This window comes from Dreissena polymorpha, chromosome 2 (genome assembly GCF_020536995.1).
Source record: "Dreissena polymorpha isolate Duluth1 chromosome 2, UMN_Dpol_1.0, whole genome shotgun sequence".
Lineage (NCBI taxonomy): Eukaryota > Metazoa > Mollusca > Bivalvia > Myida > Dreissenidae > Dreissena > Dreissena polymorpha.
Genome location: NC_068356.1, coordinates 8,473,702 through 8,492,193, shown reverse-complemented (window position 1 = coordinate 8,492,193; position 18,492 = coordinate 8,473,702). Strand labels below are relative to the sequence as shown.

The 18,492-nt window shown below is 34.9% G+C and overlaps 2 protein-coding genes across 2 annotated transcripts in view; both read left to right on the top strand.

Annotated features, from left to right (window-relative positions):
• The window catches only part of LOC127865788 (uncharacterized), a 230,492-nt gene that overhangs the window by 115,390 nt on the left and 96,610 nt on the right, over window positions 1-18,492 (top strand). The window lies entirely within an intron of this gene.
• LOC127865772 (nucleolar RNA helicase 2-A-like) overlaps window positions 867-18,492 on the top strand; it is a 34,363-nt gene continuing 16,737 nt past the window's right edge. The window contains exons 1-8 of the mRNA XM_052405725.1: window positions 867-1,032; window positions 7,257-7,449; window positions 9,260-9,343; window positions 9,504-9,523; window positions 10,252-10,329; window positions 10,633-10,750; window positions 12,856-13,041; window positions 16,998-17,137. Of these exons, the coding sequence (XP_052261685.1) occupies window positions 901-1,032; window positions 7,257-7,449; window positions 9,260-9,343; window positions 9,504-9,523; window positions 10,252-10,329; window positions 10,633-10,750; window positions 12,856-13,041; window positions 16,998-17,137 (951 nt within the window). The 5' untranslated portion in view covers window positions 867-900. The remainder of the gene's footprint in view (window positions 1,033-7,256; window positions 7,450-9,259; window positions 9,344-9,503; window positions 9,524-10,251; window positions 10,330-10,632; window positions 10,751-12,855; window positions 13,042-16,997; window positions 17,138-18,492) is intronic.

Here is an 18,492-nt window from a genome sequence, read left to right as displayed (position 1 = left end):
ATATTATATATTTGATAATATGATTATTTATCATTCAAAATGATGTTTTCACTAATTAATATCATAGCCACACGCTAACCACCTGTGAGATAGGTATTCGATATTCCAACAATATTCATTTAATAAGATGGTGATTGCATATTGTCTTTATATGCATTTCTCATTACCATTTCCATCATACTGTCTATGCTTTCAGAACGTAAAAAAGGGCCATATGTTGTTATTTTGTTTAAGTTATCTCTATAAAATAAATAGGATGATAAAAAGTGCACACAGATTTTTATCTCGACCCGTGCGTTATGACACACTCTTAATAAACTTGAATGGCGCGTGCTCATTTGAAACTTTGATTAAATTTGATGGGTTAATAATGTATGTTTCTGTACATTTTTGGATAAATTAATCTTCGCTGAATCGCACCACATTGCTCTATTTAAAAAATAATGCGCGATTAACGGTCGTGTTAAAGGAGTTCTCTTTTGAACAAAAATCAAGTTTATGCAGAAAGTGTCTTCCCTTATCAGCCTGTGCAGACTGCGCAGGCTAATCTGGAACAAAACTTAGGCTAACGTATATGCATACAACCACGTTTTCTCCAAACAATGCACATAGTGGGTTCATTTGAACAGAAACACAATAGGGCCCCCTTTTGCGCTTCAAAATAGCCTTTCGGCACATATTCCAACGTGTTTATACACGCCTCTAATATAAGATTCAATAAATCAATCGAAAGGCATATAAATACCACACGTTGTTCAAAGGTTTAAAGTTCAGTTGCGTCAGTACTCGGGTATGTCCGGTAAGGATGTCGGGAACTTACGAATTTTCAATAATATTCTTCCGAGCGAACATGCTGTTACTTCGTATATTTCCGATCACGTTTAACCTTGGTGAACAAACATGGCAGCACGCGGTCTATCAAGAGTGGCAGAATTGTGTCAAACGTTAAGCACGGAAAGAAAAGCGACATATCTGAAAAATGCGTTGTTTCTATCCAGTCGTTATTTGTCTACAACATACAGGGATACAAAGGTAAGTGCGTATACGGAATCGTGTAAAAACACTTTTCATGTGTATGCATCTGCATAGATTTCGGATGTTTGGTTTCGGATGTGTTTGATTTTGGCATCAGCTGTATTTAAGAAGGGCCTCGTTGCCTTTTTTACTGAATAAAGTAAAATAAATTAACCTTTTTCTTCCAATATAAAGTAAAGATGACTATATGCATTTCCTGTAATTTTATCTTAATTTATCTTCTAGATTTCAATATTATATAAGCACTTCTTTTCCTACTCCTATAAATATGAGGTCGATTTACATCGACCACATATCGTTTAACATTATTTTGCAATAGCATCGTTCCGACATGAATTCATGTTGGAAGCTTTAACGGCATCAAATTCATATAACAGCACAGAATAATCATGCAATAAATTATTAAACATAAAATATAAACATTATTTTACTAATTGCATTAGAAAAATGTTTATACAAACTTACAAGTAATGATAGCGAAACAACATACTTTTTTTTAAGTCTTGCACTTAGACTCCATGATCACAAGTATAGGTCCCTGCTGTGGCGTATGACACCATAGTGTTATTTAGTATTGGTCGGCACAGTATCTGATCATAACGAGATAATTGGTTTGTGCTGAACACAGGGGCAATAAAACCACAGATCTATCAATAAACAAGATTATTGAGATATCTTTTATTGAACACCGCGATAAAAATGCTCAAACCACGGACTCTAGATTACACGTATAAGAAACATGGCAACATTCTCAGAATCATCACTGCTATATGTGTAATCACCTAACAATTCGTCTAAAAATAATGTATATATTTGAGTTGAAGACAATGCACTGTTGTATAAGTCTGAATAAACTATCTGTCTGCCTGTCTAAATCTAAGCCTTCATCGTCCCAGTGAAAAAAAATCTGATTTTGAATAGTTGGACATGATGCCCTGATGTCAAAATACGAAATGACCCGCGTAACACCGACCGTGATTTTCAAGAATCTTTATAATTTTAGGTAAATAACATTTCATATAATTATACACCATTCCCTCGTTGATAATTAACAGCAAACGATGAATGTTTTTGACACCCATTTTATTTCAAGTATGCATGCAAAGCCGAATAAAATCGAGAGGGTCCGCTATATACGCTGTTTGATCATAAATTTAACACCCTTTCTGTGTTATAAACAAGAGCTGAAATCGTTAATTTATTCAGATTTATTTATAATAAGCTTTATTGATATGTTTCGTGAACAAAATACTACAATATATTCCATAAAAAATATAATAATCATGGCAAAGGAAATTCAATGGCCGGTTTCTAAACAAAAGCATAATCGCCAAGACCATAGCATCAGTTCAGTGCGTTAGGAACGCGCAGGGGTTCCGCTGTCGATCGCCATTGGCGCCAAATGTCGCTAAATTTTTAAATGTGGCTCCAATTTTTTAAAAGTGGCGAATTTAAAAAAATCGGTAAAATCCTATCCGAAAATGTACTGCGAGTTGAAAGCACGCGACCGAGCATTAGCCGCCAGCGTCTGTCAGTTGTAAATATTGATTTACGACGATGTAGGCAACCTACAGTGTAGAGTGCACTGAAATCACCGAAGCGTGTAAGTGTTACAAACGGTGTTTTTACTGCTATTGTCAAGTTTTATGGGGGTTATTATCGGATTAACGGCTCCTTTATGATATTGATCAATAAGTTAAGTAACACGGGGACAAACTGTCACGACAATCAATAATTATAATGATTATTAGGGCCGCTATTTCTTTGTTACACGCTATTTCTTTGTTACAATCAAAACCATGGGGCTGGCAAAAGCATTTAATTTCTCCACATCAACAAATAAAAACTTGTTTCAACAGGTATTTGTGAGTATTTCTGTTTAATAGATTCATTATTGTAATGTTCTGGGAAGGATATAAATTGATTAAAATTACAACAATTTCTGAAATAAATATAAAACATTCACTCCATGTACTATATTTCGGATATGTTAAATTCGGACATTTAAAGATAGGGACATTTATGTGTTGGTTTGATGGTGATAGTTTGTAAAAATATGTTTTATGTTATTTCAGGCAACTAGAATAGATGGTGGCAATTATCTGGGCCTTTCTGTCAGGAAAAAGGCGTGAACAACAGTCATTTAATTGAACCAGGAAATCATCCACCACTAACAGAAAACTTGTTAACAACAGAAGCTGATGTATATCATGTCCAAATGACCAAATATAACTGTTAAACACTTTGAAGTGAGATACTGTTTAATACATTGATGTTAACATTATTATATTATTTTGGTTATCTGTGTTGTTTATCAAGTTGAAAAAAATGTTATTTATATACAAATAAAGCTTATTAAGACTTATGAAGGTATGACTTATGAAGGTACTTATTGTTTTTTATTATGAAATAACATACTTTATAAAGTGATAATATAGTCAATGACATTAATGTAGTAAGGTTTCTTGAAATGATTGTTCTTATTAATAAGGTGGAATAACCGACAGTATTCACGCCGCGAAAAAGTGGCGACAACTTTTTTTGGGCCAGTGGAACCCCTGAACGCGCGCTACTTTCTTCCGCCTTCATTCCTTAATTACTTTCGTTTGTAAACATTTTTTTTCTATCGTATACAGAATTCTATTCTCCTAAGCAAGATGTAATTTTTAAAACTGAACTCCAAATATAAACGCCACAAATTGGTATTAAGTACGAACATGTCAACCGTAAATCTAGATTCTAAAACTCCAAAACGGTATGATATTTGCAAAAGTTAAAGTTATAACTCGCCGGGCTGTCGAAATCAGAAGAAAAACTTAATATATATTTATATATCTGTTTACTACGTAACGTAAGCTTGCTAATGATATATAATTTGTCAAAATCGGCCGAGAAATGAAACTATAATTCAACAAAAGACGTGAGTGGGTACATCAAAATGTATAACCTCGGCGCTTCGCTGTACGCTAATTGTACAAGATCGATAGCCACAACACGGTAAAACGCGCGGTGGTAAAACATCAAATGTGTATTTCTTGTTTTTATCTCGCTATAAATCCATTAATTACAACGGGAATATACTAAAACGTATATTTTTTGAAAGAGGAATTAATAAGCAACAAGATAACGTATAAACCAATAAAATCGGATGAATAGTTTTTGCATAAGATTGAATTTACTACAGTAAGGGTCAAATACTCGATTCATCTCCAATCAATATACACTCCGTGATACAACTGGTAGTTTTAACACACACATATAGGTTTCATTTAATAAATAGTACAGAAAATTAAAAAGTGGTGTGGTTTGTTGTACAACAACAATTGGTTATGTGTAACCTATTCAAAAAATAATTTCGTTCAAGATAATTCAATGTAATTCTATTAACGACAAACACACTTTGTGTGTTGTGTATGTTTATTTTTAAAAATGTACATAAGTGGTTTAAAAGCACAATTTTTACACATTTAAGAGGTAATCGCTCACATTTATGTCTAATTAATGATTATTTTATGCATTAGCAAAGATTAAACGAGAAAAACTGAAGTTAAAGTTGAACTCAATTTGCTATAGGAAAACGACGGTAGCCGTTTAGATGTAAGCGGGGTAGCTTACGTCTAATTATTTGGACTATTCTTTTCCAAATATCTGTTGGTGGCCCGAGGTATTGTCATAGCCAGCGCGCCAGCTCGTCTGCCAGCGTTGTGCTAAAACCTTAACCTTGGCTTTAAAATTAAAGTGCTTCCACCTACAACATTGAAACTTCATATGTAGCTGCACCTTCATTAGTTCTCCACGCCAGACCCATTTTTGGGTCACTAGGTCAAAGGTCAAGGTCACTGTGACCTCAAATATTCTTCCGATAAGCTTTCATTTATTCAAAACTGCACCGCAGCGGAGCGTTGGCACCCGCTTTGCGGTGCTTTAGTTATTTCGCATCATTATTGAAACTGAAAGTACAGACGCTTTGTGATTGCATGCACAATGAGTGATGAATTAAGTCATATTAAAAAGGCATGTATGTCCTCGTAAATAATTTTGTCAGACGCTTTATTTTACTATGAAATCTAGTCCACACAGTGTTTGAATAACTTTGACTGCTTTCAGGCACTTACTTAATAAAAGGGTCGCCACATTACGCTATTAATTCCATAGAGCAAAAGCATTTTTGATTTTTCAAAGCTGTTATATCGAACGCATTGAATTTGACAAATTTGCGTAAAATCAAATACGCACGATATTCTATTGTATTTCTTTGCGTTTTTAAACATTTTAATAGGGTGAAAGAGGCAGATACGTAGCTTATCTGGATTACTGGCATTTCATGTACATGCAGGGTTTTATCTACATGCGCGTCCCGCGTCTATGACGCACAAATATCGAAATAGATGCATAATTTTGAAATATGTGCGTCCACTCGGACGCATTGCTGAAACGAATCCGTTGACGCATACTCCAATCATGATAAGTGCGAACCATCTTGGGTATGAGTCAAAAGTGTAGCGATAAACGCCGAGTTTGACCGAATGAGGCTTAAAGACGACAACAAGACTTGATTGGCTCTAGTCGAGCAGCTGCTGTATAATACGAACCAATTAGAATCGACCTTTTAAAGGGATCTTTTCACGGTTTGGTAAATTGACAAAATTGAAAAAAGTTGTTTCAGATTCGCAAATTTTCGTTTTAGTTATGATATTTGTGAGGAAACAGTATTACTGAACATTTACCATAGTCCAATATAGCCATTATATGTATCTTTTGACGATTTGAAAATCTAAAAATTATAAAGCGTTGCAACGCGAAACGATTGAATAATTTGGAGAGTTCTGTTGTTGTCGTTTAAATTTACGAAACTACGAAGATTGCTGATATAAGGTATAAAATACTTCAGCTGAGTATACCCGGCGGAATAGCCGAGAGGGCAAATGCGTTTTTACTTCAGACTAACTCCAGGACTCCGGGGGTCACTGGTTCGAGCCCTGGTACCGGCTACTTTGTTTCCTTTTTTAAATTTTATTCTTGATTTTTTACTGGAGTTTTTAAGATCCAATGTGTACATTTATCAATATAAAGCATTTAATGACAAACTTCAAAATATGCCAAAATCTGTGAAAAGGCCCCTTTAAATAGAGTGTGTTATGATATTTTCTAGAGTCTCCGGATAAAAACCTGCTTTAACTTTCTGTAACTTAGTCATAAATAATACAGAAAAATGCCTCCGAAATAAGGTGTTGAAGCTAAATCCAAAACAAACAAGTCAACGGCTCGCAATTCGGACATTAACAATAATGCTATCAGTTTTGCAATACGGAAGTTAACAATAATATTATAATTGACTTGAAACAAGTTGCAATGTTGTAACAGGTTACATTTATGAAAAAGATAATGTTATAGCCTATATGAAGGCAAACAAGATAGTGATAAACCTTAATTTATTGTTTTGGTTTGAACATGTCTTTGAGATTTTTTAAAGTTTAATGCAAAATATAGTTATTGAGCTAGTGTGATTAAGACTCGTTTTCTTCATTACTTGGTATATTTCAAAATTTGGGACCCACTCTTTTTCAAGGTGGACTCATTAATTTTGGCCTGGGACTCATTTGTCTAAAATCTGCGAGTTCAAGGGACTCGTAGATAGTAAATTCTAGATTATTCCCTGTACATGTAGCAAAAATAGCATGAATTTAGTTAAGACTACAATGCATCAATAGCGAAGTGCATATGACTGTATCTATCCATAGTCTAGAAGACAACAGCACATATGCACAGGGCTCAACATTAACAGTTGTCCTATTGCCCCTGGCAAGTAAAAGTTGGGTCTGGGCAAGTTATTTTATAATCTAGTTGTCCGCCCGGAAAAGTGCAAAAAAGAACAAAGAGCATTAAATTGAGACTTTAATTGCTGTAATCATTTTGTTAAATGTTCAAAAATAAAAAAGGTTTCGAGGTGAATCATTTTGGTTTATTAAAACATATGAGGTTTACAGTTGATGTGATATTTCATGTTTGGGCAAGTGGCTTTAGGTTCAGGGCAAGTAGATTTTTTAAGTACTTGCCCGGTAGGGCGAGTTGGTTTTTCGATTAATGTTGAGCCCTGATGCATACATCTTGATTAGAAGTTTCCTGTAAGTTTCATAGAATGCAAATAGGACTGATAAGAATAATTATATGTATTGGTTTTAAGTGTCACAGTTATTATATTACATGAATAATTTTTACAGATTGATGGATCCAACCAATCTCGCAAAGGACTTTTTGCAGTTTTTAAGGAGAATGGTTTTACAAGAAATCAGTTACCAACCAGGAGCTACTCTGTAACCAATGCCGCATTAGGCATTGAGCAAGGCAGTGATGAGGTGGAAGGAGCCTTTGAGAAATTCAACATCTCCAAGACTGTACAAGATAACCTGAGAGGTTTGCCCTTTGATCTTGATCTAAGTCATTTATAGGCAGAGGGTTTAGTGTGAGTTTGATTAGTGTGCTGTGTCTGTATTTTTATTATGACCATTGCAATTTATTAATTTACTGTATGTTTGTTATGCCACTTTCAATTTCAAAAACACCAAAAGATTAATTCATGTAATTTTATTTGTTGGATTTGACTGGAAATGTGCTTTTAAGCTCAACTATATAGAGAATAGTCCAAGCTATAATATTCACCCTAATGTTAGCATTGGTATCTTTGAATGCTCTGGTTAAAATTAGCTTGCAACATCTGCATATCATCATTTCTACTTTGGGTATTCAATTGAAATGTCATACATGTGTTTAGGAGTCATTGTTCAAGGTAACTGACAAAGTTCCATAACTCTGTGAAAGTAACTTATTTACAGACTCTGTTTTATAAAGTTAAGTAAATTTCCCTAAATTAATTGGTACACATTTCAAAATCTAATTTTTGGAATTATCACATCTAATGCTTTAATTTTTTTCATCTTTTAGTTTACATGTACGAAATAACTTCTTCAGATTTTTAATATGAGTGATTTGAGTGACTGGAAACCTATATTATACTTTCAAAGAGGAAGGATAGTGGAGCTTGCTATGTTGGGACAGCTTTCGTTAATGTATCACTGAAAATTTAAGATGTAAACTAATAAATCTGAATATTAAAATTGAAAAAATGTATGTTAGCAGATCGTAAACCTTTGTCATAAACACTATCAGATATAAATTAAATAAAGGAGCTTTTGGTCTGTTTGGATAATATGCCTACCGGTATATTGTCAGAAACACAGTAGGCATAATCTTCCTCAATGTTTGTTTTTAAAGAGGGACTGCATGATTTTTAGCTCGACTATTATATATGACATATATATAGTGGAGCTATCCTACTCACCCCGGCGTCGGCGTGTCGGTTCCCGTTCCGGTTAGCGTGCAAATGTTTAAGTTTGCGTACTACCCCAAATATTTCCTATGTCCTTTGACATATTGCTTTTATATTTTGCATACTTCTTTACCAACATGACCTCAATCTATAAACAAGAGCAGACAACTGTATCAAACATTTTGACATAATTATATAGACCCCCCCCCCAAATTTATTTATGTATTTTTTTTCCTTATTTTTGAAAGATCATCTATTAAATGACCACACATCCACATTATACCCCTCCCCCCCCTCTCCATGATGGCTTGCGTTATACTGTCTAGCACTGGAATAGTCGAGCGCGCTGTCCTCTGACAGCTCTTGTTATATGTGTTTTAAATTGTAATATATTGATAAAAATATGTAACAATAACACAAAATAGGCAAGAAAAATTATACATTGAAGACAAATTTCATAAAATGCAGCAAAGACAAATAAGTGCCCAGAGCCAATTGTACATATTTTCCTACAAAAACCGAAGCATTCGTCTTTTTATTAAGATCGGAGTGAGTGTTGATGTGTCATATGAATAGATATCATTGCAGGAAATTAAAATGATCCGTAAAACTAAATCTAGATTCACATCGTACATGCATGATATACATGTTGGCGTATTCGACTGTACAGACATTTTCGACTTCAGAATTAAATATCTGGCTTATTTCGCATTTTTCGACACATGTTCTTCTTAACTTTTTTAATTTTAATTTATATTGAAATATATGTATATTAAGTTTTTGACACATTTGATATAAATTCATAAATATTTGACAAAATCGTGCAGTCCCGCTTTAAGCACCTGGGCGTTTATTTCTGTCTTGCCTATATGGTGATTAAATTGATTTTTTCTTCAGCTAAAGGAATCAACTATTTATTTCCTGTACAGTACACAACATTCAAGCACACAATAGAAGGGACAGATGTTGTTGTTCAAGCAAGTAAGGGTGATTTATATATATATTTGTAAGTCACTGACATGTTAAAATACCCTTTTCTGTTAATCTTTTTGCATTGACATGTGAGCATTATTTGTATATCAATTATATATAACCATGTTATTAAGATCAGTGTATAAAGATATGTTGTATGCTGTTTCAGGGACTGGTACTGGTAAAACTGTGAGTATTTCCATAAGAAAAAAATTAATTTATTTATTAAAAAATCGTTAAGCCATTCACAAGAATTATTGTTTTAAAACTTTTCAATTCAATAAGTGTCAGTGTAGCTTAATGCTGTTTGTCATCATTTTTATGTCCCCCACCACTATAGCGGGGGACATATTGTTTTTGCCCTGTCTGTTGGTTTGTTTGTTGGTTTGTTTGTTTTCCCCAACTTTAACATTTGCCTTTACTTTTGCAATATTCAAGATATTAACTTGATATTTGGCATGCATGTGTATCTCATGGAGCTTCACATTTTGAGTGGTTCAAGGTCAAGGTCATCCTTCAAGGTCAAAGGTCAAATATATGGGTCAAAATCGCTCATTTAATGTCACTTTTGCAATATTAAAGCTAGCAACTTGATATTTGACATGCATGTGTATCTCATGGAGCTGCAAATTTTGAGTGGTGAAAGGTCAAGGTCATCCTTCAAGGTCAAAGGTCATATATATGGGGACATAGTGTTTCACAAACACATGGCTTGTTTGGTTACATTTTGATGTAATGCATCCCTTTTTGGCAGTATAATTGCAACATTGTATGTATATTGCTTGCACAATTTTATCAATTAAAATCAATTTAATTTAGATGCTCAATCTTATTTTCTTGCTTACCTGATCAAACATTTTGTGTGTAATGCGACAGCAAAACTTTCAGCCAATTTATCTTCATGGTGCACATTTCAGCTTTCATTTTCCCTTCCTCTGGTGGAGAAGTTGAAGCAGAGTCCAGAAAGGTTGCAGATGAGGGGCAGGAAACCAATGGTAGGTGGAGCAGCTCAGCTTCTTGTCAACCCATGAAGTAATACTTTTATATTTTAGGTCTTATTCATATTCAGAAAACATTTGTTATATTATCAATATTATTACTATCTTTTCCCAGGGTTTTCAAGTGTTAAATCCCACAATTGTTTTTTAAGTGAATTGGAATCTCATTGAATATGTGCTACAAAATACAAGCTCCTGTAATATTAACATGTTTTTAGTTTTGAAAAAAACTAATCACACAAGAAACTTCAGCTTGTGTTAGTGACTTTAAAGGTATATATTTTTTCTCTATATTCTCAGGTTTTGATATTGGCACCAACACGAGAGCTAGCTATGCAGGTCCATGAGGATTTTGCAATGCTAGACAAAACAATTAAGGTGCTGTGTGTGTATGGGGGTGCATCATACATTCCACAAGGTAAATCAACTTTTATTTTTGCAAATATTGTATGTACTTTTTGAAAAATAATAATAAGTTTTTAGTTCTGGCCATGTTTCAGAGTTTGTTTAATGTATTTTGGAGTATGTTATAGAGTATTTTAATATAGCTAGTATGTCCCCCAGTCTTTAGGTTTGTTTGTTGGTTTGTTTGCATCAAACTTTAACATTGGCCATAACTTTTGCAATATTGAAGATAGCAACGTGATATTTGGCATGCATGTGTTTCTCAAGGAGCTGCACATTTTGAGTGGTGAAGGTCAAGGTCATCCTTCAAGGTCAAAGGTCAAATATATGGGGGGACATAGTGTTTCACAAACACATCATGTTATGTTTATAGTAGCCCAGTCCTTAATATTTTGCTGCAAGCTTCAATTTTATTTTTAGTAGCTATTGCGTAGTGTTTTTTGGTGGAGGGCAAAGGGGCATGGCAGATTACTTAAAAGTTAATACACGGCTGAGTAGGGCCAGGCAGGGATAATCGGCCCGCAGGAAGCATAACGTTTGCCACCTGGGGCCGATTATCACTGCCCGGCCTGGCATAGCCGTGTATTAACGTCAATAATATATATCTTAATTTTATACTAAATTATAGGTTGGCACATGTTTTGAGTCATACTATCATATTATTTTGGTTCTTAAGTAAAATTTATGAAGAACTAGCTTTCTGTACTTTTATTTTCATTCAATTGATTACGCAATTTATGACATATCTCATGTGACTTAATTTCTATGACGAAACTAGCTAGACGCTTTGGATTTAAGGACAACAATTCGGACTTGAAGGGTTTTTATTTAACAGTTAGATATTTTTTTAAGCATTTTTAAGCATCAAACGATTCCAAAACGTATTTCGGATTGTGTTTTTGTCATGCATAATTGGGAGCTTCGAGAGAAATAAAATTATTGTAATCGCTTCGACATTCAAAGGTCAAGGTTATCTTTCAAGGCCAAAGGTCAAATATCATTGTATTTTTTTTTTCTAAAACTTTAACCTTCGTTAAAGTTTTATCATAACTTTTTTAATATTGAACACATCAACTTCATATTTGGCATGCATGTGTATCCGTGGAGCTGTTCATTTTGAGTGGTGAAAGGTCAAGGTCATCCTTCAAGGTCAATTTAAAAAAGAAACATTAATTTCTCCATTCAATCTCTTACTTACTTCTCGTTGAGCTTTACATTTTGAGTGGTGAAATGTCAAGGTCAAATGTATGGCTTCAAAGTGGCGCAGAAGGGGGCATTGTGTTTCTGACAAACACATCTCTTGTTCTTTAATTTAATTACGCGTAAAAATAAATGTTTCAATATAAATAAATTATGCAAGAAATACACAATTTTCACGAGGATAACATCAAGGTTTTCATTGTAATTCTCCGAAGTAATTGTCCACGATTATATCGAGGAGGAATACATGTACACATTACAGACCAGATAGTGCGCTAGGTATAACAAAGACATTAACATTATTGATTGATATTTACACGGGGTTATTCACGCATGACTAATTCACAACGGCGCTAATCTGCTCTGCCTTGGGGTCATACTCAGATACAAATACAATGTAGGGCCTGGGAAAAACACTATATTATGTACTCTCATCATGTAATTATCACTTGACTGCCAGCTAGCATGTTCAAATAACAATAATTGACTCAACGGTTTTCCAAATATGTTCAATAATTTTTAAAGATTATTGCCACTCAGTGACAGATGAATTTGAAGAAAGAAATATAAATCCATATGCATCTTTTAAAACAGAATTGAACAAGATGTAAGTTTCAAAGCAACATGTTAATGTATACTATTCACAATTAGGTCTAGTCCACAATTTTTACAGAGATTTGATGATGACTCTATATAAACTTGACCTTTTCCTGACTTTAACAAAATTCTTGTTTTGCATGGTTTGAGCTTTGTTTTTTGACCAAATGCAAAACTTGACCATTATGGAGGCTCGTGCATAATTAACAAAAGGCTTACAAAAAACTCTAAACGTACTTATTCTCACAGTGTAAACCTTTCTTCAACGGATCAATAAAAGTACACTATGACACTTACATGGTATTCTCTTTTCACCTTCAGTAAATGGACTAGAGGCCGGTGTTGACGTGGTGGTTGGTACCCCAGGACGCATGCGTGACCTCATACAGAAGGGCCCACTCAGTCTACAGCAGGTAGAACACGTGATCCTTGATGAGGTCGACCAGATGCTAGACATGGGCTTCCAGGACCAGGTGGACGATATCATCAAGACATGCTACACTGAAGGTTGGTGGTGTTATGATGCTGTTAATGGATTGGAGTTGATGATTTAATGAAATCATAGGTACTAGATTAGAAAACAGGCTCCTTAAACATAGAAAACCTGGATGGTGGGCCTGATTTTGGCATGGAAATTGTATCCAACATTCGTATCTGTATACAGATATCCTTTTTAGCTCACCTGAGCACATGGTGAGCTTTTGTGATCGCCTTTTGTCCGTCGTGCGTCGTCAACATTTTGCCTTGTGAACACTCTAGAGGCCACATTTATTGTCTGATCTTCATGAAACTTGGTCAGAACATTTGTCCCATTGACACCTCGATTGAGTTCGAAACTGGGGCATGTTGGGTCAAAAATTTGGTCACTACGTCAAAAAAAGAAAAACCTTGTGAACACTGTAGAAGTCATGTTTGATGCCCAATCTTCATGTTATTTTGTCAAAATGTTTGTCTACACAATATGTTGGTTGAGTTCAAAAATGGTTCTGGTTCGTTGAAAAACATGGCCACCAGGGGGCGGGACAGTATTCCTTATATGGCTATAGAGAAACCTTGTGAACACTCTAGAAGTCACAATTTTTGCCCAATCATCATGAAACTTGGTCAAAACACTGGTTTCATTGATATCTCGGCTGATTTCGAAAATGGTCCAGATCGGTGAAAAAACATGGCCGCCATGGGGCGGGGCAGTTTTCTCTATATTTATATAGTGAAAACATGTAAACCCTCTAGAAGTCACATTTTTGGTCCAATGTTCATGAAATTTGATCAGAACATCTGTTTTCTGGATATGACGCTTGAGTTCGAAAATGGTTTGGATCGGTAAAAAAGCATGGCCGCTGGGGAGGGGGGTCATTTTCCTTATATTTATATTGTAAAGCAGCTTGTGAACACTCTAGTTTAGCATGTCAAGGGAAGTTACTGCAAAATGGCTTTTGAAAAATTATGTTGAATTGACAGAGTTGTCTCCCTTTTTAAAATATTTTTTTTAAGCACAAGAAGATTAAGTGGAATTAATTATTAATGATAGTTTTACATTCTGGAAGATAGCAAAATAGGAAAGACATTGAAGACAAATTTTATAAAATGCAGCAAAGACAAATTAGCGCCCCGAGCCGATGGTGACGAAGATATGTCGTACATAATTTCCTACAATAACGGAAGAATTCGTCTTTTTATTAGGATCGGAGTTAGTGTTCGTGTGTCGTATGAATAGACATTGCTGCAGAAATTTAAAAACAACCATTAAACAAAATTAAGATTCCCATCTTACATGCATGATATACATTCTGGCGAATTCGACTTTACAGACATTTTTGATTTCAGAATTAAATATCTGGCTTATTTCGCATTTTTGAACACATGTTCTTCTTAACTTTTATTTTAAATTATATTGAAAATGACCTTGTTAACACTCTAGAGGTCACATCTATTTTCCGGTCATCATGAAACTTGGGCTGAAGATTTGTCCCAATGATATCTTGGATGAGTTCAAAAATGTTTTTTGTTGCTTTAAAAACATGGCCACCAGGGGTGGGGCATTTTTCCTTATATGGCTATATATGGCTTTAATAAAACCTTGTTAACACTCTAGAGGCCACATTTATTGTCCAATCTTCATGAAATTCGGTCAGAAGATTGGTCTCAATGATATCTTGGATGAGTTCGAAAATAATTATGTTTGCTTGAAAAACATGGCTTCCAAGGGGCGGGGCATTTTTCCTTATATGGTAAAATCTTTTTAACACTCTAGAGGCCACATTTATTCCTTATATGGATATATAGTAGGGATGCAAGAGGTTACAAAAATTATTAACTGGTTAACCTTTTTCCGTAACTGGTTATTAACCAGTTAACCGAAACGCCTTATATGTAGTTGAAATGATAAAGAGTACGTCAAAAATGTAATACCACTTGAACCGCTCGGTAGAAACAAAAGTTATCTCAAATTTGAAAATGCTTGTGTTGATAACATGCCAGTTTCGTAATAAAATGCATTATACAATTTATTTTAATAATTTTGTAAATGTATGCTATATATTTGATTTTATTTTTCCTGTGTAAATGCAAAAGAGTAAAAAATTAAAGAACTTAACAATGTTCATGTTCACGTGTTTTTGGTTGGGTGGGGCATTTTTCCTTATATGGCTATATTAAAACCTTGTTAACACTCTAGAGGCCACATTTTTTGTCCAATCTTGATGAAATATGGTCAGAAGATTTGCCTTAATGATATCTTGGACGAGTTGGAAAATGGTTTCATTTGCTTGAAAAACATGGCCGCCGAGGGGCGGGGCATTTTTTCTTATATGACCATATATGGCTATAGTAATATCTTGTTAACACTCTAGAGGCCACATTTATAGTCCAATCTTCATGAAACTCAGTCAAAAGATTCATCCCAATAATATCTTGGATGAGTTAAAAAATGATGCCGGTTGGTTAAAAAACATGGCCACTACAAGGGCGGGTCTATTTTCCTTATATGGCTATAGTAAAACCTTGTTAACACTCTAGAGGTCACATTTATTTTCTGATCATCATGAAACTTGGTCAGAAGATTTGTCCCAATGATATCTTGGATGAGTTTAAATATGGTTTTGGTTGCTTTAAAAACATGGCCATCAGGGGCGGGGCATTTTTCCTAATATGGCTATAGTAAAACCTTGTTAACACTCTAGTCTGTAATAAGTTTCTCCTGTGTGTTTAAAAACATTATATCTACGCTGAAACATGAACTTTACTGTTATTGTTCTTCCCCTTGAAGAAGGGGAATTTATTGCTAAGCAAAGTTGGTCGGATGGTGGGATGGTATGACTGAATACCATTTTGGCGAGGCTGTTTTCGGAGAAAACCCCGAGCTATTGTCATAGCCAGCTCGTGATGTCCGCTGTAGGCGTTGTGCTAAAACCTTAACATTGGCTCTAAAATCAAAGTGCTTCCACCTACAACTTTGAAACTTCATATGTAGATGCACCTTGATGAGTTCTACACTCCACACCCATTTTTGGGTCACTGGGTCAAAGGTCAAGGTCACTGTGACCTCTAATATCAAACTTTTACATAGGCTCTAAGATCAAAGTGCTTCCACCTGCAACTTTGAAACTTCATATGTAGTTGCACCTTGATGAGTTCTACATGCCACACCCATTTTTGGGTCACTAGGTCAAAGGTCAAGGTCACTGTGACCTCTTATATAAAACTTAAACAAAAACCTTAACATATCCTCTAAAATCAAAGTGCTTCCGCCTACAACTTTGAAACTTCATATGTAGATGCACCTTGATGAGTTCTACACGCCACACCCATTTTGGGTCACTAGGTCAAAGGGAAAGGTCACTGTGACCTCTTAAAAAAATAAATATGACAAGCTTTTGCAGCCGAGCGTGGCACCCGTTATGCGGTGCTCTTGTTTATCATACTGACATTGAAATCATTGGGGTTTGTTTAATGACATATATAGGTACAATGGTCATATCTAGTACAATAAATACACGTAAAAACATTCCGTTATTAGGCCTTTATATGTTATAAAACACAATTTGCCCATTGGACACTTAATTCCATAATTATTAGATTAATTGTGGTACAGGTAGCACTGAGATGTGTAAATCTAATCAAATTAGTTTAAACCTATTTATTTAAGCTCGATTGCATCGAAAGCCTAGGGCTTATTTTAAAGGCCCTCAAGTCTGTTATCTGGGACTAGAACCAGTACTTGGTGTGTTGGGGGCATACCATACGTGTTTTACAAACATCTCTTGTTTGGATGGCTTTTATTTGAAGAACAGTTAATGCATACACACTCTACATTCTAGTCTTAGTGAATCCATTTAAGGCGGAAAGTGTGGTCCCAGATAAGTCTGTGCAGACTGCACAGGCTAATCTGGGACAACGCTTAAGCACGGGCATTACACTCGGTTTTCTAAGAAGGAGGCTCTATTATACTTGAAACCCTTCAGCCAAGCGTCCCCAGACAATGCTGTACTCGGCCACCATGCCTGCATGGGTGAGCAAGACTGCCAGCCGCTACCTCCGCAAGGGATACAAGCACATTAACCTGGTGGGGGACAAAAATGAGCAGACCGCAACTACCCTCAAGGTTAATTATATGTATAATTTAAAAGCATTTGTTGTCTACTAATGCTTGACTGAAATGTTGTAAGCAGAGGTAATGTTTTAGGTTTTGTTGGTCAGAGATCAATTTGGTTTGAAAAATACCAATAGTTGTATTTGATGTGAGATTGCTTGATTATCAATCTTGAGATTGTTGGTTTGAATTTTATCGTAACACAGTTTGGTAATGAAATTATTAGTCCCCTACCGGTTCCACCGGAAGGGACTTATGGTCCGTCCGTCACACTTTTCTGGATCCTGCAATAACTTTAAAAGTTCTTAATATTTTTTCATGAAACTTAGAGTATGGATAGATGGCAATATGGAGGTTATGCACGTCATTTCATTTTGTTCCTACGTCAAAAATTCTGGTTGCTATGGCAACAAATAGACTTGAAATACTGCTGAAAATGGTGTTTTTTTCTGGATCGTGCGATAACTTTAAAAGTTATAATATTTTTTTCATGAAACTTAGAAAATGGATAGATGGCAATATGGACATTATGCACGTTATTTCATTTTGTTCATACATCAAAAATTCTGGTTGCTGTGGCAACAAATAGACTTGAAATACTGCTGAAAATGGTGTTTTTTTCTGGATCCTGCGATAACTTTAAAAGTTCTACATATTTTTTCATGAAACTTGGAACATGGATAGATGGCAATATGGACATTATGCACGTCATTTCATTTTGTTCATACGTCAAAAATTCTGGTTGCTATGGCAACAAATAGACTAGAAATACTGCTGAAAATGGTGGTTTTTCTTTATACTTCGATAACTTTAAAAGTTCTTAATATTTTTTCATGAAACTCGGAACATGGATAGATGGCTATATTGAGATTATGCACGTCATTTCATTTTGTTCCTACGTCTAAAAATCTGGTTGCTATGGCAACAAATAGACTAGAAATACTGCTGAAAATGGTGTTTTTTCTGGATCCTGCGATAACTTTAAAAGTTCTTAATATTTTTTCATGAAACTTGGAACATGGATAGATGGCAATATGGACATTATGCATGTCATTTCATTTTGTTCCTATGTCAAAAATTCTGGTTGCTATGGCAACAAATAAAAAAAATATTCTGACAATGGTGGAATTTCTGACAATGGTGGAGCCGGTAGGGGACTTTTATTGCTTGGCAATAGTCTTGTTTAAATTGCCTTTCTCCCCTTTCAAGAAGTACAATTTTATACTGGCATAAGTTAACTGGTACATGGCATAGATTGGTAAAGCCTACTGAGAAATATTGAGTAGGTAAACTTACGCTTTTTTCGCTGAAAATTAAAGATTGTTATTTTTTTGGGTTTGGCAACTAACTGTATTACAGTAACCTAG